Source organism: Frieseomelitta varia, unplaced genomic scaffold (assembly GCF_011392965.1).
Source record: "Frieseomelitta varia isolate USP_RPSP 00005682 unplaced genomic scaffold, Fvar_1.2 scaffold_212, whole genome shotgun sequence".
NCBI classification, from domain to species: Eukaryota; Metazoa; Arthropoda; class Insecta; order Hymenoptera; family Apidae; genus Frieseomelitta; species Frieseomelitta varia.
The window spans coordinates 313,478-332,201 of NW_025109884.1; the positions used below are offsets into that span (position 1 = coordinate 313,478).

The 18,724-nt window shown below is 35.9% G+C and overlaps 3 protein-coding genes and 1 long non-coding RNA gene across 8 annotated transcripts in view; 1 reads left to right on the top strand and 3 right to left on the bottom strand.

Moving 5' to 3' along the window:
* The window catches only part of LOC122527182, an 11,795-nt gene extending 11,082 nt beyond the window's left edge, over positions 1 to 713 (bottom strand). Inside the window, exon 1 of the long non-coding RNA XR_006306304.1 lies at positions 624 to 713. This is a non-coding gene — a long non-coding RNA (uncharacterized LOC122527182). The remainder of the gene's footprint in view (positions 1 to 623) is intronic.
* The window catches only part of LOC122527179 (transmembrane protein 26), an 8,280-nt gene extending 5,023 nt beyond the window's left edge, over positions 1 to 3,257 (top strand). Inside the window, exons 2-6 of the mRNA XM_043651141.1 lie at positions 1,015 to 1,192; positions 1,319 to 1,726; positions 1,923 to 2,278; positions 2,366 to 2,722; positions 3,120 to 3,257. Of these exons, the coding sequence (XP_043507076.1) occupies positions 1,015 to 1,192; positions 1,319 to 1,726; positions 1,923 to 2,278; positions 2,366 to 2,722; positions 3,120 to 3,156 (1,336 nt within the window). The 3' untranslated portion in view covers positions 3,157 to 3,257. The remainder of the gene's footprint in view (positions 1 to 1,014; positions 1,193 to 1,318; positions 1,727 to 1,922; positions 2,279 to 2,365; positions 2,723 to 3,119) is intronic.
* A 78-nt stretch (positions 3,258 to 3,335) lies between these two features.
* Positions 3,336 to 7,262, bottom strand: LOC122527172. Its single transcript, XM_043651121.1, has 3 exons — positions 6,521 to 7,262; positions 5,716 to 6,013; positions 3,336 to 5,572 (listed from the first exon to the last, which is right to left on the bottom strand). Exons 1-3 carry the CDS (start codon positions 6,823 to 6,825, stop codon positions 3,941 to 3,943), a joined length of 2,235 nt encoding a protein of 744 aa, XP_043507056.1. The 5' UTR covers positions 6,826 to 7,262; the 3' UTR covers positions 3,336 to 3,940.
* Positions 7,263 to 8,477: 1,215 nt separating this feature from the next.
* LOC122527161 (basic helix-loop-helix transcription factor amos) lies at positions 8,478 to 10,713 on the bottom strand. Of its 5 annotated transcripts, XM_043651099.1 has the most exons (6): positions 10,385 to 10,711; positions 10,131 to 10,298; positions 9,586 to 9,740; positions 9,316 to 9,427; positions 8,878 to 9,089; positions 8,478 to 8,681 (listed from the first exon to the last, which is right to left on the bottom strand). In XM_043651099.1, exons 2-6 carry the CDS (start codon positions 10,232 to 10,234, stop codon positions 8,572 to 8,574), a joined length of 693 nt encoding a protein of 230 aa, XP_043507034.1. In that variant the 5' UTR covers positions 10,235 to 10,298; positions 10,385 to 10,711; the 3' UTR covers positions 8,478 to 8,571. The 5 variants fall into 5 exon arrangements, with proteins under 5 accessions (XP_043507034.1, XP_043507037.1, XP_043507038.1 ...); XM_043651102.1 differs by having other exon boundaries at positions 9,586 to 9,737; positions 10,131 to 10,713; XM_043651103.1 differs by having other exon boundaries at positions 8,878 to 9,086; positions 10,131 to 10,713.
* Between the last annotated feature and the right edge of the window lie 8,011 nt (positions 10,714 to 18,724).

Here is an 18,724-nt window from a genome sequence, read left to right on the forward strand (position 1 = left end):
ATGTAAATAAACATTGGAAACCATAATAAACAATCAAAAAAATGTAAATAAACACTGGAAACCAAAATAAACAGACCAATGCTTGCAAACAAAGCAAAATATCAAAATTTTCGGAATTGCAAATCCAAGTTTTCGAAAATCTTTCAAAACGAAGTGCGTTTACACCAGAAAAATGTAAATAAACATTGGAAACCATAATAAACAATCAAAAAAATGTAAATAAACATTGGAAACCAAAATAAACAGACCAATGTTTGCAAACAAAGCGAAATTTCAAAGTTTTCGGTTATTCCGACTGCAAATTTTCGAAAATATTTGACAACAAAGTGTGTTTATACCAAAAAAATGTAAATAAACATTGAAACCACAATAAACAATCAAAAAAATGTAAATAAACACTGGAAACCAAAATAAACAGACCAATGTTTGCAAACAAAGCGAAATATCAAAATTTTCGGAATTGCAAGTCCAAATTTTCGAAAATTTTTCAAAATAAAGTGTGTTTACACCAAAAAAATGTAAATAAACATTGGAATCCAAAACAAACAGTCAAAAAAATGTAAATAAATATTGGAAACCAAAATAAACAGACGAATGTTTGCAAACAAAGCGAAATTTCACACTTTGGTGTAAACACACTTTATTCCGACAAATTTTCGAAAATTTGTAATCGGAATTCCGAAAACTTTGAAATTTCGCTTTGTTTGCAAATATTGGTCTGTTTATTTTGGTTTCCAATGTTTATTTATATTTTTTTGACTGTTTGTTTTGGTTTTCAATGTTTATTTACATTTTTTTGGTGTAAACACACTTTGTTTCGACTAATTTTCGAAAAGTTGCAAGTGGAATTTTGGAGAGAGTCGGGTAGTGTTATAGTTTTACCTCCACAGTAGTTCTACATCTTACGTTCTGGGAAAGCCCCGGGATTCTCCAGTGGATCTCGCGGCAGGACTCCCGCTGTCAATACCCAGGAGAGGGCTATCTAATATATATTTAAAATTCCTTTCCCTCAAGGTTCTGCCCTTCCGTTTTCCTGTACCTGAGCAGTGTAGTTCCTGCGATATGGCTTCTGGAACTGGACAAGGTCGACAGAAGGGTGAAAACGTTCGAGACGAACGTGAACATATCTGAGAATTTCGATTTAACCAACCTGGCTGCCGAAGATTTGAAACACCTGGAAAAAGCATTGGGTGTAGGTTCAACTATCGTACTAATTATATTATATACTTGAACGATGTTCACTTGAAAAGTGAATGTGATCATAAATCTTAAAACTTGAAATTTAATGTCATTCTATGCTTTTTAATCTATGATTCAGGTAAATATACATTTGCCTGATATAAAAATATCGACAGAGACTTGGGTAACTCTGATCGAGCAGTTCCTTATGTTAATTCTAATCATCGGGAGATGGATGTTACCGAAGGGAGATCTAACCAGAGACCAGCTGAGCCAGTTGTTGCTGGTTTATATTGGCACAGCCGCAGACATCATTGAATTCTTCGATTCCTTCAAAGAGGACCGCATAGCTCGTGAACCTGTCTTAGTTTACTTGACTCTGGGTATTTGGGCGTGGTCGTTGATGCAGTTTACCGTCGTGCTGACGGCCACCAAATCCCGGAAGTCTAGGCTGTCTTCCGGAAGCGCTGTGAAAAGAAGGGTGCACAGTGAAACTAGTTGTTGCAGCATCGACGTGTGGGGGATCGCTTTGAACATGCTTCTACAGGTGTGTCTTATAAAATACATATTTTTCATGAAATCATTTGAAAAGTAAGTATTTTACAATTATTAATTGTACAGACATACGTACGCTTCATTTGTAAGCTACATGGAACGATGAACTGATAAAGATAAGCTGACTGATTGTCTTTAGTATCATTTCGACATTTCTGAACATTTTATATTTTTGAAAAATATTACAGGACGGGCCATTTCTCGCGTTTAGACTGATCTTGATCGTTCACTATCGTATAGTGAGTTACATGAACATCTTCTTCACGTGTAAGAACACTCTTGTGATATTGCTGCAACTTTACCGACTGTACGTAGTGCAGACTGAGAATCGTAGCAAGGTAAAGAAGAAATCTGCAGTATCGAACATCAGTATCATATCGAGGGAAGATATCTACAATGATGTGAGAAGTAAAAAGTTCTCTGAAGAGAGGAAACGGAAGAGAAGAGAGAGAGACGTCGAGGCCAATTATTCGGAAAGTGAAGAAACGACGGAAGAAGCAGATAAATTTGATTCCTCTCCGAGAAATATTGGTCATTCTAGAAGGTACAGAACACACAGACAAGTTCAACAATTGGAAACAATTCAATCAAATTTATCTGTGAGTCATCCGTGAATGTTTAAATTTTACAGAAAAACACGCCAGGACACTGGATACTCCACATCCAGCTCCAGGAATTCTGACAAACGTCGAAAGTCGCGGAGGAACGACAGCAGGAGGAAATCCTCGCGGCGAGAAAGCTTGAAAATTGAAATTTCCAGCGATGAAGAAAAGTATAGAAGAAAGGATGGTAGAAAATCAGCCGTGAAAGGTAGCAAGAAATCTTCAGAAAGTATTAAGATGAAATCGAGGAACGACGATTCTAGTAAAAGCTCCGGCAAGAGTCGAAAGTACAAAGAGGACAATGAGGAAAAAGAAGAATCAACGACGGAAGAGATGGTCGATAAAACAGTTAGTGAAGAAAGCGAATCAGAATCGGAGAAAAAAAGGTGTGTGTGTGAATACATTAATAAGTTATCAAATATACAATAAAGAAAAGACTAATTTTGGTCTATTTTTAACAATTTTAAATTCTAATGAAACATATAAGATTGATTATCAAACGAAAATTATATCACGCACTCAACGCTTATTGCATTTGAGAATTATTGAAATATAATTATGAATGATTTATTTGTTAATAAAATTGAACACTTGTTTATATAAATAGGAACTTGCAATGTGAAAATTATTTTTTTCATAGTAACAAATAACAGAGATTGGTCATATTATATTTTTTATATCTAATTCAAGTGTATTTAAGTATATGTGTATTAAGCCTTAGTACTAAGTTTACTAAGATAATTTTCGCACTGTAGAATCTTATCTTTTCGCTTCTTTTTACAGGTACGTTCATAGAAAAAGACGACAGAACAGAGACTGACAACGATGCCTCGGCATAATCGCCCTCTTGTTCGTCTACTCCGCAATCCTTGTTATTTGCATGCTTTTTATACACGCTGGGATCAACGATGGTATTATATTAACTACAAGAGCGAAGACAACAATTCTTACTTAATTAACCTTTTGCGCTTTAACCATTTTATATAACAAATTCAAAATTTCATCCCGTACAATGTTTTCAATTCTTTCAGAAATGAATTTTCTATATATTTTGATTACTCAACGTGCATTTACTAAAATGTATTTCGGCACAAGTGCCAATTAGTATTTTTTAAATACTATTAAATGCAAAATCAAAGTGCAAAGGATTGAGAATAATAATAATAATAAAAAGAAAATTGATTTCATTCAAAATTCCAGCATCGTAGTTACGTACGTAGTTCCAATATGTTCTAGAATAATATATAATTAAGATATTATTTTAATGTGTAAACGCGATTAATAAACAAAGTTAAACAACGCAGCTTTACACACGTAAATATCATGCGAATGAAAATATTTGTACTATTTCCACAGCTTTTGTCAATCAAAGTGTTAATAAAGGAACACTTCCTCTCGTCGTGTTAAATGTTATGTTCACATTCTAATCTATTTTCACTCTGATCCTAAAATACTGATCTCAATGACACGCTAGAAAAGCAAGGCAAGAATGCATCTGTGTACGCGTAAAATTCAATGGAAGGGACGATTAAAATCTGGACTTTCCATCGTAAAATCAAAGCACCCAACCTTGCAATATCTTCCCACTTGGCTCGCTACTTTACTCATACAGTTAGGTCATTGCAGGCCTCTAACCATTGCATGCTTTGTGCGGCGTCTAAATTGTCGATATAATTAGCCAAATCATCTTGGTGAGTTCCAGTGGCTGCACAATACAACATAGCGGTATTCTCCAGCAATTCTTGCAGAGATTGCGTCTTCGCAATAGCCGAATTTACGCTGCTATTTGTCGTCGAGGTGTTCTCTTTCCTCTCCAAGTTCGTTGCGCTCGACTGCCCCTTTTTAACTGTCTCTGACTGCTTAGAGACCTCAGTTCTTTTATCGGAGGACGTTTCGCCAGTCGTTGTCTGGTCAATTTTAAACAACGACTGTTTATTCGGAATCCCCAAAGAGTGTCGCTTGTCGCTCGAGTTACTTTTCAAATCCTTCAGCTTCTCCACGGTCAAATGAAAGCGCCGCCACTTCCCCTGGGGAAATGTTATGTTCACATTTCTGTCCGCGGAACTCTCTTGAACGTTCTGCCTGATCTTCTCCTCTTTCTTATAGAGTTCTTTCACTCTGATGTTCTTCATGTTGGCCCAGGAAGTTTGACTTTCCGTGGCTGACTTTTTCAGATTGTTTTTATTGTACTCGGAAAGTATCTTCGCTATTTCCGAAGTGTCGCCGGTGCACAAGCTCTTGCTCAAACCGCCAGACATGGTTTTCAGGTTCAATTTCTTGTTAGTCGTCTCGTAATATGTTCTTCTCTCGACAGAATTCGGCTCTTTCCCCGACTGAGCCTTGCTCTGTTGCATATTATCGTGCAGATACTTCGTCATCGTGAACTCCATTTTACTCCCTCGCTTTCCAGGAGGCTGCTTCATCTCCTCGTTAGACACGTTCTTATATATAGAGGTCACTTCGCCTAGAGTTTCCTCGCTGGTCGACGACTCTTCCATTTTATTCGCGTTTGCCTGGCTGCTAGTGCCTGGTTTCAAAAGCTGCGCGTCCTTCGCCTCCAACGGGTTCACTAGAATAAAAGGACTCTTGGAAGATCGCACCACTTCCTGGATCTTCATGTGCCCGCCTTGAAATGTTTTTAGATTAGTAAACGCAATGGACTTTTGCGAGTTGGCTATGTAAATCTTTTGAGCAGGGAACAATCGTGTTTTTGGAACCTGAGCGAGGCCTTTCACGTTCTGCGGGAACAACGTGACTCCGCAATTGTCCAGGAACTTGTTCTCCTCCGCCGGTTTCTGTAAATTCTCTTTAAAACTGGCGGAAGCGTTAGTTTTGGAGTTCGGCTCCGAAACGTTCGCCGCTTCCTTGCCAGCGTCGGGTAAGCTTTTACTCTCGTCCAACGCGTTCATTTTCCCCTCTACGTTCGCCTTGTAACTTGGCGCCATGATCTGGGAGCAGTAGCCAAGGACACAGTGGAAACTTTCGTGCATGCAGGTCTCGAAGGACTTATCCCTCTCGGAGGGCTCCGTGGACCTCGGAGCACCATTTTTGAAAGCGGCAGAGCTTCTGCTCGACTTGACTTTCTTCCTACATTTCTTTTCAGCGGACGACGGCAAGCAGTCGCAGTGCGGATCCACGGACACCACCTCGATCTCCGGTCTGTCGATTATTTCTCGGTAGGAGAGCCCGTCCAAGCTTGTAAAGTAACGTCCTAAGTACTCCGCAGCCAAACCAACCTGAAACACAGTTCAATGAGTAACAAGTTCAATTGGAAGAAACATTTATAGTTTTCATATTTATTCTTTTTATATCTATTTACAGTTTTAACATCAGAAATGTAGTTTTGTAAGTATTTCCTTACTTCAATAAAATAGCCTACCTGTGGATGGAACACCGGTCGTTCGTGCATGCCATGAACAGGCCACTCTTTCCACTCTGTTTCATCTCTTATGGTGGGCGCCTGATAAGTCGCCCCCACGTTGTACATTTTGCGAGTAACAGACCTCGTGTTCATGTAAGGCATTGTGGAGGCTTTCCCACGTCTGATCGGCTCAGAATTGAAGAGCATCTCCTTGCGTTTTGCAGAGAGCAACCGTTGACGCGGACGGAAGGAATCTTTACCTGAGTCTCTCTTCGTGACGCGCGTCGGGTTCCTCCTGATTTCCGCCGCTCCACGGCTGCAATCGGATTAGAATTTCATAGTTCAAGATTCTGTTTTTAAGAAAAATTCCGGAAGAGGAGAGAAGCCCGCAATTTTAAAAATTAAAAATTAAAAATTAAAAATTAAAAACTTGGGGGAACAGTAGATTTCGATAAAATTCGAAAATTCGAGAATTTCAAAATTTAAGATCTTCTTTTTAGGGTTCGAAGATTTTGGAAATTTAGAAGATCGCAAATTTCTGAAAATTCAGGGACTTTGCACGGTTCCAAAAACCGAGAGAGTTCGAAAGCTCCGAAGTTCCCGAAATTTCGCAATTTCCAAACGTAGAACGTCCTCGCGGCAAATTTCGGATTTCGAAGTTTTGAAAACTCGTCAACCAGGAAGATGAGAAATTTTGACCAGACGAATATTTTGTCCACTATGAATGTAAAAGTCAAATTTCTAAAAATAAAAAAAAAAAAAAAAAGAAAGAAGTCAGAATGCTCGGTCTCGCGATTTTACCGATCGTTTTGCGACAACGTACTTCTTCCTCGCGGTGCGGTGAACCCTTTTCACTTTGGTTACCCCGCTGCTGGAGGACGACACCCCGCTACTCGTCTCGGTGGAGTCTCTCACGTAGTCACTGTCGTCCTTGTACCTCTTCTCCCGTTTGATGACGATCGTTCCAGCCGGAAGCTTCTGAAGGGCCTCGACGTCCTCGGCCGCGTTGTCCTGCTCGGTCGATAACGAGTCCAGATCGAGCTGCTTCCGTAGTGCCATTTTGCATCGTTCGTCGCTCAGCTCGAACACTCGCCGGCCCTCGTCCGGCCTTTCGTCTTGCCGTTGCATCGGGGACCGATCGTTTTCTTTTCCTATCACGCTCACGTCGTCATCGGTAAGTTATTTTCGTTTCGAATCGTCCATCCAATTTCTCGCTTACGAAACTTTACTTACTCGATCGTTCACGTTGGTTGTACACTTAACATCTTTCGTGCAGTTTGTCGAATATTTTCGTCACCTTGAAAATGGACAACATATAATTCAGTACGCGCCTGTACGCGATTGAATGCTTCTTGGAGTTCTGGAAATTTATTCTCGCACATAAAGAGGAGCCACAGGTTGATCGATAAAGTTGATAAATTGTTTCAGTGTACGTTGTTGAATTTCTTGAAAGGAGACTCACTTGCCGGTTAAGAGGAATTGTTTTTAGAATTTCTGTTTAGAACGAGAACGATTGCGAGGAAATTATAACCGATGGCATATATCGGACACGTGTCACGTTTCTTTTGTTTCTCGCAACCCAATAATGGGAACAATAGTGTCATCTAGGTGATGGAGATTCGACAATACTGACGTGAAATAGTACGTTATCCTGGAATCGGATGAATTACCCAAACTTGTATACTCGTGAACTTTGAATATTCTCTCAAGTGTCGATTCCCAATCTGGCCACTGAATTTTCAAACAGTGAACACGAACTTCATTTTCGCAAGTGTAGGTAACATTGATGATCTTAACAATTTATTTATCTTTATAGAATGCTGACAATACTTTTTCGTACATGTTTCGTGTCAGATTCTACTATATCGATTTAGACAGGTTTTTCACCGCAGCGCTACTAGCAATAGGAATTAAAATCAGAAAATATGAATAATGTTGTTACATTCGCGATTATTGCGAAAATTATTTATTGAATTAAACGCGAACGCTTTCTTATTTGCATAACTAGTCCTAAGAGACGATCAACTTAATTTTTGACTATAATGTAATTATTTTCTACATAAATTAGCATTATATGTCACAGACTTACAAATTTAGTACATATCAGAGTTATAAGTTAAAAGCTAGTAGTTTCAGTTTGCAAAAAATATAGAAATTAGTATTTGCTGTTGCTGTATATAATTAATGGCTATAAAACAATTTAAAAAACTTAAAAACTGTAAAATTATTGATTGCTGTAATAGAAAAACTATTGTTTGAAAGTATCACAGACAAAGACAGTGATTCTTCTTCAGTCAATGATGGCAACTAACAAGATCAATATTATTAATGATAAAAATAATATTATTGAAACTACTAAATAAATATCAAAATAAACACTATCGTTTTGTAATTAACACAACATTGCGTCTTAACACTGTTCAAAATAAAAAAGTATTTAGAAATTAATAAATCTTCATCTTTCAATGGAATTGTCTCAATCAGAATGAAACGAAATACAGTAGCTCATAACGTGGATACATCATGCTACGTACAAAGGATATCGACGAGGAAATGAATCATAAGGTTGCCATAGCTCTTCTGCACAAGCGCTGATTTTTATTCCAAACGAAATACTAAAAACTAGAATATATAGCTATTCCCCTCTTACATGTACACGCGTGTACGTATAATATATAGTATTATTTATACGTAGAAATACGAAATGTAATATCGTCGCTTCGTATTGCACGAATCCAAACTAGAACTGAAATGTATACATATATTCATGTATAACGTCCTTTGGCACTCTCTATTCGACTGGGATTTATTTACAAAGAAAAGGAGACAACTCGTCTGCGCGATCATCCTCGGTGAGATTTTCTTCTCTCTACTTCAATTCATATTGTCCGTGGTTAGGGCGAGCGTGGTTAGGACCGATCGTCGATTAGGATTCACGCCTAGGTTCTCCCAATTTATCCACGATAAACGTGCGGTCAGATCTACTAATAAAAATTATATTTAGTTATATACACATATAACAAATATTCTATTATACTGTACGACACTATACTATGCAAATATTCAGACATTTTCTATCTTTAATATCGCATCCAACGAGATTAAAGTAAATGATCCAACGATCTTGATAATGGCATGCTGCGCTGCTTTTTCAATTTCATTTCAATTGATAATTCTCACCGCTGGTGTTCCACTCGGCACGTTCGCCGTTTATTTCTCCTCTAAGGCACCTCTCGACGTAAGTCAGTGGATCGAGCCTTGCAGCCAGCACCTCTCGAAGTAGCGCGATGTACGCTATAGCCAGGCGCAGAGTATCAATCTTGGACAGCCTCTTCTCGTACGGGAACGTTGGTACATGAACTCGGAGCTCGTCGAAAGCCGAGTTGATGCTGCTAAAAATCGCAATCACACTGACAACCTGTTTCACAATCTGTTCGCTAAATGCTGGTTACACAATGATTCGAAGGGGGAATTTTAACATCTAAGAACAATATAAATATTAACGTGACAATATGTAAGACGTCGAAGCAAATTAGAAATTTGAATACACTTGATTAGGATCAATTGGAAGGTGTTTCCCGAGGGACTGGAAAGGCTTCATTGGGAATAATTTCTCACCTCAGCATGCGTTTTCTCTCGCGTATGTTGGCCGCGTGTCGTTGAATTCTGTAGGGGCTGCCGTTTGGATAGTAGCCCTCTTCCACGCCGTTTATCTCTGTATCGTTGTGATCTAAACCAAAAGCAACGCAATGTTTGAACGTAGAAGAGAATCTAAACTCTATTTTAATTGAAATGATTATTGAGCTTGAGCTCTTTTCATTTTCAATCGATTACACGAAATACAAATCTTTCGTTTGCATCAGTTTTTTTTTTTTTTTTTTAATTTACCAGGCGTAGAGACCGGCATGTGGTAATGGATAGGCGAATGAGCGTGTGAGGTGTGCGCGACGTGTTGAGTGGATCTACCCGCGTAAACGCAGGAAGGAAGCTCGGCAAGGTCCTCCTCGCTGATGTCGCTGCTCGGGCCCACGTAATACTGACTGCTGTAACCAATATTATTAATTATTACCAATTCACCGAGAAACTCAGAGCTTAATCCCAATCGTGAATTGAACCTCTTCCTTTTGACACTATCACTTTTCCCATTTGTAACAGACGATCATTTTAATTTTAAGAAAAACTTCGAAACTTCAACAGGACCTTTTCGCGATATTCAGACTTTTCAAGAGATGTTTGAAGCTTTGAAATTCCGGAATTCTTTCAACGACTTTGAAATGTTGGAGATCTCAAAAGAAATAAAAGACTTCAGACATCACAAGATTGAAATTTGTCCAAAATAAAGTGGCAGGGGAATAACAACTTCAAAGTCGAATCTTTAGAAAAAAGGCCAAAGAATTTAATTTCTATTCTTTCTTTCTTTACAGCAGCTTTACCTAGTGCAAGCCACGGTAGAATCAGCCGCCCTGGAAGTGGTACCGACCCGATGTCGCATCCTCTGTCCCCTGTCCTCGTACTCGTAACTCGAATGGCTCGCCATGCTCCTTATCCTTACCAGCTCATTAATCACTTCACTGGTGAAGGTAACCCCTCGATCAGTCAGTCTTCAAAAAAAAAAAAAAGGAAATCTTCTCGAAGGTCTCTCCTCCACTTCTAAATCCCAGGTATTCACTTCTAAAACCAAATTTACGTTTCGATTAACCTCGTGTCTGTCCCTTTTCGCAGTTAACTGTTAACAGTTATTGTTAAACTAATTTCAGGTGTCCCAACGGCGGGGAGGGTTCACTCGCGAGAACCAGCGAGAATCCACGAAACAGCAAAGGGTTCCGACTATCCGTCCGTGTCCCTGGGGAGGCTGCTTTATATACCGAAGTCCGAGGAAGCGCCAAGGGGATGATCGATGCAACCCCTGGGCGGAGAATCCAGCCAATCAGAGACCGTGCAAAGTGAAAGCTCTCCTCAGACCACTTGGCCATTGGTGGATCGTTGAACGAGGCAAAGTGCAGGCTCGCAGAGCGCTGCGGTTTATTGTTACTGCCTCGGTACGAAATTTTATTTCTATCGTTTTCCATCCTCCCACCTCCCGGCCAGATTCACCTCCTCGCCTCGTCCTCTTCACCTTCCGCAATTTGGCGGCAGTCCGGCCAACCGGTGAGACACGCGGCAGAAACTCTTCTTGAAACCTAAAAATTTTACCACGAAAATTATTCGGCAAGCTTTTTATGGATGACGAGGTTTGTATAATTTTTAAGAGGGGGGTAAAGGAGATCACTACACGCGAATACTTGGCAGGTAGAGCTTAATTTCGAGAATTTTTGGTGACTAATGATTTTTTGGGAATTTTGGTGAGTTCCTTTGGTGCTTGAAAAGTTGTTGGAAATTATTTCTGGGCCTAACTGCAACTGCGAACATGAGCTGCAGATTTTCATGCAAATTCACCACTTTTTATGATCTATTTATTAAAAGCGTGGAATCTAACTAAAAAATTGACTTATCTACGCAGAAGGTAGACACTATACTCTTCACATTTTGCATACATTGTGTGCACTCTATACATTTAATCTTCAAAATATCTGCTTTCTTTACTTCATGTTTCTTTACTTTATGCTTTTCTCTTATTTATACATATTTATATGTATAAAGTAATATATTAATATGTATTATAGTTATATATAATTTTACACATATAATTATACATATAATATATATATATATATATATATTTATTAAAATATATGTTTATAGACTAGACGTTAAGGTATTAAATTTGTCATGAGCTAATTCTGAAACTATTAACATTACACCAGTACCAATAATGCCAATCATTAGCAACCACGCCGATCTTAATAGTCAAATTTTACTTGCCTACAAAGAGGAACTGACTTAACTTCAAAATGGTTGATAATGGAATTCACGTTATCTATATCAAACGGTGCATAAGCAAAGAAAGCTGACAGCCTGAGAAAGAACGTAGAGATTGCTGTAGGAAGCAGTCACAGGAATACACACGGGCCTTCCCCTTTATCAGCGATTGAGCTCTCCAGTGCGAAAGAGTGAGAGACGCTGTGAGAGGCAGACAGAGCGCTGAATGGGCCAATATTCAAATGAGACGTGTTTAACGGACGCACAATGAGAAACGCGGCGGCGTCGGTGGCGATGCAATTATGCAAGGTGTTAATACGATCACAATGCTGGTCCGCTAGGGTACTACCTAGCAAACTGGCAAAGTTTTGTCGCTGTCTAGCCTGAAAAACATATATATCACCGTCTCGCCTTCGGTTGGCTCCAAAGTGAATTACTATTGTCGGCCGTCGATGTACCATAGGTCTCGCAGCATAATTGGGATTATACTGGGAAATGTATGCGAACCGAAGTTGTCCAATGGGAGAATCAGAGTTCCTTTCACCTTCAATCTGCGTATTTCGATGTCATCCGTCGGGTTGAAGGTCGAATTTCGTGGTAGGTCTCTTTGGAATGGAGTGATCTCGGGAGTTTTTTTTTTTGGAGAAGGAAGTTTCTGAAAAAGAAAATATCGACGATGAGATATGGTATTAAAGACACAGTGAAGAGCATGGTCGTATTAATGACGATGAAAAATTATCGATAATTTCTGATACATTTATACTGATATATTAAAAGAAAGAAAAAGTCACAGAAAGATCTTTTTTTCCTTCTTTTACTTAGTTGTATTAGTTTGTAAATTATCGACAATTTTTCATTGCCATTGGTATAATCATTCTCTTCGTTATGTGTATTCCTAATTTGTATTTATAAAACAAATACAAATTAGGAAAAGCAAAAATCTCTTGCAAGTTATTGATAGTAATGATACAATTCGTTCCAACTATGTTTATTAAAAAAGATTGATTCCCCGTTGACAATTGAAACGGTACAAACAAACGAATGACAACAATGAGAGTTCATGTTTAAAGGACCGGTTTCAATTTGCGAAACGAGATCAAAAAATGTTGATAGCTGCACGGGAACTCGAGCTGAGCCAAGTCTCTCCCTTGCGGTACGTGACAAATTGAGATAAATAATCGTTTGTGGGGATACAATGCGCTCTTGAAATTCGTCATGGTGATACTCGAAACGGCACGCTCCGCAACATTTGCGAATTGATACTCGTAAAACCGATACTTGAGTCGCATCTGGTTCGCATCCTACTCGCAGAAACGGATACTCCAAGATTTTATCAAAACATATTTTTATTACACATTTTTCCTTCTATTTAATATCTAGATATATCAACTGTATACTAAACACACTGTAAACTGTGTACTAAATATATATATTTCCCTTCTATTTAATATCTAGATATACTATATATACTAGTATATATAGTATATATACTATATATACTATATATACTATCCAGTGACTCGTAGACAGTAATCCACGAATTTTTCATTAATTTTTCAATTCCTGAATTTAGTTTCTTTCCATCGATTTTTCGGTTATTCGTTAATTTTTCCCAATTTTCTTAGCTGAAAACAGCAATCTAGGTTGCACGATTAATCACTGAAAACGATCCACTTATATCGCTGGAGGAGTCCTCCACCTCCTCTCCTCTCCAGACCGAAGAAATGCCGGGGGATCGCGGATATCCGAGCAAACATTTAATTCGCGATTACATTATTTCCAAGGGGGCGATGGGTGCCCCTGTCAGCGCCAGTTTGACCAAAGTACGCATACAACCACCATCGGACAACGGGGTACCATACCAACCCCTCGATAATAGAGATTTCACGCCGCAGGCCCCTACTTCGGTTCTCACAGTAGGGGTCTCGTCACTCTGCCGGATATTAATTGTCCAGTCGTTTCTTATTCCAGTCTCGCAGTGAACATGGTCAATTGATCCACCGACGGAGGTGCAGAGCGAAACGCGTGCCTCTAAGTATCTGTTTATAGTCTCTGGGGATCAATTTGTTTGCTAAATTATTTATTGGTCAAATATGCTCTGGCCTGGTGAAAACGGCGCCGTCCGAGCCACCAGTCGATTTGAACTGCGGTTTGGGAAAGGTAAACTTGAGAATTCTCGCTGGTTTTCGCTGTTGTTCCAAGTCTTCTTTGTTCAATTGGATCCTTTTTTTTTTCAGATGCAGCCGGAGTGATGGAGAGTTTTGATCATTCGGGTCACTGTGAACGCATTGGAGTGATGTAGTTCCAGTGATTTGTATGTTCTTTTGTATGTTCCAGTGATTTGTATGTTCTTGGCTACAAAGAATTCAAACATCAAATTTTAACATTGTTAATTGTTTGACCAGTTGTGCATTTAAATGTAATTTTTAGGAGATGAGGAATTTGGAATTCAGAAGTATATGTACCTGAAGAGGCACTTTGTTGTTTGGAAAACACTTTTTTGAGAAAATTTGAACCCCTTTTTGATAGGAAAATCTGTCCAGGATTGGGGGATAGTGTTTGAGGGAGGATTTCATATCCGACGGATGCTGTTCCAACTTCAATTATTCTGGAGACGAAGTTAAATTTATAGTAACATCATTCCTCGCATTAATATAAATTTTTATTACTTTGTTTTAGTATAAATTAACAGAAGAATATTGTAGTTACACAATATTCTACTTTCTAGTTTAATCATTTCCTGCATTTCCAACTTTTTCCCCATTTTTCTCTATATAGTTCTCTTCACAATTATTGTTCAAAATCTTCAGATGCATTCAAACTAAAAACACACGATAATTAAAAATAAGATACTGTTAGACATTTCTTCAAAAATATCAGTAACAGAATAAGTTATAGAGAACATAAAGGAATAACAAAACAGTTAAAAATTCATATTTAATACAGTCTGCAAGCTATTAAAATGTAACAAAATTATATTTAACTTTGACTTTTGTAAGAAAAACAAGCTATCGCTAAACTCTTGCAAACTGATGTTTGTAGATATTTACAAACTAACTAAAAAATCATGTTTAACCTTGACTCGTTAAAAAAAGAACAGATTATCGTTGATATAGCTTCCATAATGTAACTGGACTTGCGCGTTTCGTTGTCTCTTCTTTTTTCTTTTTTTTTTCCTTTTTTTTTTTTTTTTTTTACAGCACTTTTACCATAAGCTCGTGCATTGAATATTAACGCGCCATACGGTGTACGAGGGCCGACTTCTCCGATTAAAAGTTCGCGGAGCACTGCCACAGGGCTTTCACGCGCGATCGTAAAAATGAACTTCAGCGGTTACGACGATAACAAGAAATCGTTACACCCGGCGAGATATGCTGTGAATTATTATATTATGTACGCGCGTAACGTTCCAGTGTTTTTCGCCCAGTAAAGCACACTACGTTACATGCGGTAACTTTGCAGATGAAGACCAGTCATAAAATGATTTTTACGATTGCTTTCAAACAGTCAAATATCAAATGCGCCAAATTCGAGTGTGTTTCATCAAATTTTTCTGATCAACTTATTATTAAATTTGACACAGCATTGTGGAAATTCTGACGACTTGTCAGTGATAATTTTCACGAATAGACATAGTCGAGTATATTATATATACAAATGTTTAACAATAAATTTTTAGCAAAGACGAAGGAACTAAGAAATTTGTCAAAATTTGTAAATAGAAGTTTGAATAATGACACTATGAATTAAGTGTTAAATTGAGCACATTGCATCAAATTTTTGGCAATAAATTCGGCGAAGATAAAGAAACTAAGGGATTCGATTAAATTTATTATAATTATTATTATATTAATAATTATTATATATTGTAATTACTATATATAGTATATACTGTATAATACTATATATATATATATATATATATATATATATATATATATATATATATGAATTTATTAAATAACTGCTTGTGGATCTGAAATTGAAACATAATTCAATTTAGTCAGTAATATTCTACAATTGTTGTCAAAGAACCTTTTTCCCAATTTTATAATTTCTGCGAGTGACCCTAAATTGAAGAATTTCTAAATTTGGACCCTAGATTTAATTCATTCGATATAAGTTAAATTCATAATACAAGTTTATAACATATTTATAATACAAGTTGATGAATTTCTAAATTCAGACCCTAAATTTAATTCATTCGATACAAGTTAAATTTATAATACAAGTTTATAACATATTTATAATACAAGTTGATGAATTTCTAAATTTGGACCCTAAATCTAATTCATTCGATATAAGACAAATTTATATCGTCGAGATCATTCTCTCTATTAATTTTCACGTTGTAACGTATTAATCGATCATTTATCTACGGTAAATATGCGCACGTGACACAATAATTGCACATCGTAAAACAATTATAGAAATTTCTGGTTATACCAGGATATATTTAATTAAAGGATACGTTTAAATCGTAACGATAGAAAGCAGCGCAATTTAAAATAGAAAATATTGTTGTACTCGAGATTTGAGATTTAAGACGGGGTAGGATGTTACTTCTCGTGTGTATTGGCCATCTTTTGTATCCGTTACACGTTTCTATCTAGAGCATCTTCAAACGGAAGCAATACGAGGTCGGGTGGAAGATTCAATTCTCAGAAAGAGATTTCCAGTGAACACATGTGTCACACAGGAGTAGCTTATCAAAAAGAAAAAGAAAAAAAAAAGAAAAAAAGAAAAATTATTGCTAAAAAAAAAAAACGGTCTCACGTGTTTTCGATACATGTTTTCGACGCAGTGAGGAAGAAATGGCACGTGTAATATTTTCTCAAGTGTCAATTGTCGCAGACAAAATTTTTCATAATACATCAAACACGTCTTTCGTTAGTTTGAGACTTTAAGCTAAACTATAGTAATGATCGGTAGAAAAATATATTTGTCGATCCATTTATGTTGAAATTTGTCTTACTTGATAATTTAAGATTTCCAGAGTTAATAATTATCAGTTTTCAAGTAAAATAAAGTACTGAATAAAATTGAGTAAATTTAATAATTTAACTTTTTAATAATCGAAGGGAGAAACATATTTAGAAGCATATACTGTCGAGTATATTTTTATTTCAAATTTTCACGGTGAACAATTAAAATTTTCCAAGATTGATAAGCGTGAATTTTAAATCCAATAAATTCCGAAATGAAATGAAATAATCGAAAGGAATCGTGTTGTTTGCGGATCTCTTTTCCTCCTAAGTAAATTTTTCATCTTCTCAAAATTATTCTATTAATATTATTATTATATAATAAATATATAAAATAAATACTATATAATATATAAAATATATTTATTATATAATATTTCATATTCTATTATATATTATTGTATATTATTTTATATTTATTATATAATATTTTATATACTATTATATATTATTTTATATTTATTATATAATATTTAAATATATTATTATATAATATTATATTATTGTATTATTACTATATAATATAAAAAATATTATAGTAAATATACAAAAATAAATATTATGTATTTATTTTATTTATTATATAATTATCGTATATTTATTACATTTATTATTGTATGTTTATTGTATATATATATATTATTGTATATTTATTATATTTATTATATAATTATCGTATATTTATTACATTTATTATACAATAAATATATAATAAATATTGTTATTATCAATAATCACAAAAATTGCAAAACACGTAACATGCAATTACATGGGCAAATAATTTCAACGAGTGTGCAAGAGGGAAATGCAGCCCGAACCTAACGCATATGTAATTTGCACGCGCGAGCAAATTTTTGCAAGTTCGACATATCGTTCGAGATTTATCGCCGTGCTGGAAACACGAATTTTCCTCGTCACGATCCAAGTTTGCAGTTCAACATATGTGAAACGACGTGACGCACGCGACACCATAAGCTGAATGATGAAAATGGGGGAAAAAAAGGATTGTTGAAAAATCTTTTACAGGTGGACGTGCCATCTGTCAAATGGATGAAATAAAACGTGGGATGGTGGGGATCGAGAAGCGAATATGTTCCAATGTTGTAGAAATAATTCTCCATTCTGTCGTGAAGGTTGATTGATTTATTCACGCGTTTGAGACGAGAGAGATAGATAGAGAGGGAACCGTTCTGCATCATTCGCGAAAATAGTAGAAATGGCCTGTCAACGTTGGCCAGAAGGACGCAATTTCCAAACGCGCGGGGATTTAGATTTTAATTCAGTGAATTAAATGCCGAGCTATCTCTGTAACCTGAAACTCGTTAAACTGAATTATCCTGCGTTCCTGCTGTGTAAAACTCGATTTTCTAAGCAAACTCGTGAAGCTAATTCGTGGTAATTACTAAACTGCGATGTTTGTGCATTTTGTCTTTTTTTTTTTTTTTTCTTTTTTACGCCAGTTTCGCAGACACGAAACGTTTGAAATAAATTTGCTGTTGTGATATAACGTTTGATAAAATAATTCGTGTAGAGTATAATATTTAGTTAGTTTTTTATATTTATGCCACAGTCTGAGAAATGTTTCTTTGCATCATAACATTAAATTTCTATTTAGTTACCGTATTGTATAATTATGTCATTATTATTATTATTATTATTCTATTATTCTATTATTGCACTATATCATTATTATTATTATTTTTCTATTATTCTATATTCTATTATATTATTATTCTATATTCTATATCATTATTATTATTATTTTATTATCATTATTATTATTATTATTCTATTATATTCATATAGTCATTATTATTATTATTATTCTATTATTCCATATTCTATATCATTATTATTATTATTATTATTCTATTATTCTATATTCTATATCATTATTATTATTATTATTCCATTATTCTATATTCTATATCATTATTATTATTATTTTATTATTCTATATTCTATTATTGCATTATATCAAAATGTTTCTTTATACCATAACTGAAGTCTGAAATATCCCACATAAATTTCTTCTTCCTTTTTCTTATTATTATGATTTCTATTATATTTATATGACATTTATTTTATTTATAGGATTCAATCATTTGTATGGTCATTAATATTTAATATATTTCACTTGTTAAAGTGAAATGAATACATTTTACAATATTTGTATATTAAGC

Coding starts and splice junctions, on each gene's coding strand:
- LOC122527172 (XM_043651121.1), bottom strand. CDS start 6,825: ATGCAACGGCAAGACGAAAGGCCGGACGAGGGCCGGCGAGTGTTCGAG. Junction 6,014..6,520: donor CACCGCACCGCGAGGAAGAA/GTACGTTGTCGC, acceptor ATCCGATTGCAG/CCGTGGAGCGGCGGAAATCA. Junction 5,573..5,715: donor GACCGGTGTTCCATCCACAG/GTAGGCTATTTT, acceptor ACTGTGTTTCAG/GTTGGTTTGGCTGCGGAGTA.
- LOC122527161 (XM_043651099.1), bottom strand. CDS start 10,234: ATGGCGAGCCATTCGAGTTACGAGTACGAGGACAGGGGACAGAGGATG. Junction 9,741..10,130: donor TCTACCGTGGCTTGCACTAG/GTAAAGCTGCTG, acceptor TATTGGTTACAG/CAGTCAGTATTACGTGGGCC. Junction 9,428..9,585: donor CATGCCGGTCTCTACGCCTG/GTAAATTAAAAA, acceptor CTTTTGGTTTAG/ATCACAACGATACAGAGATA.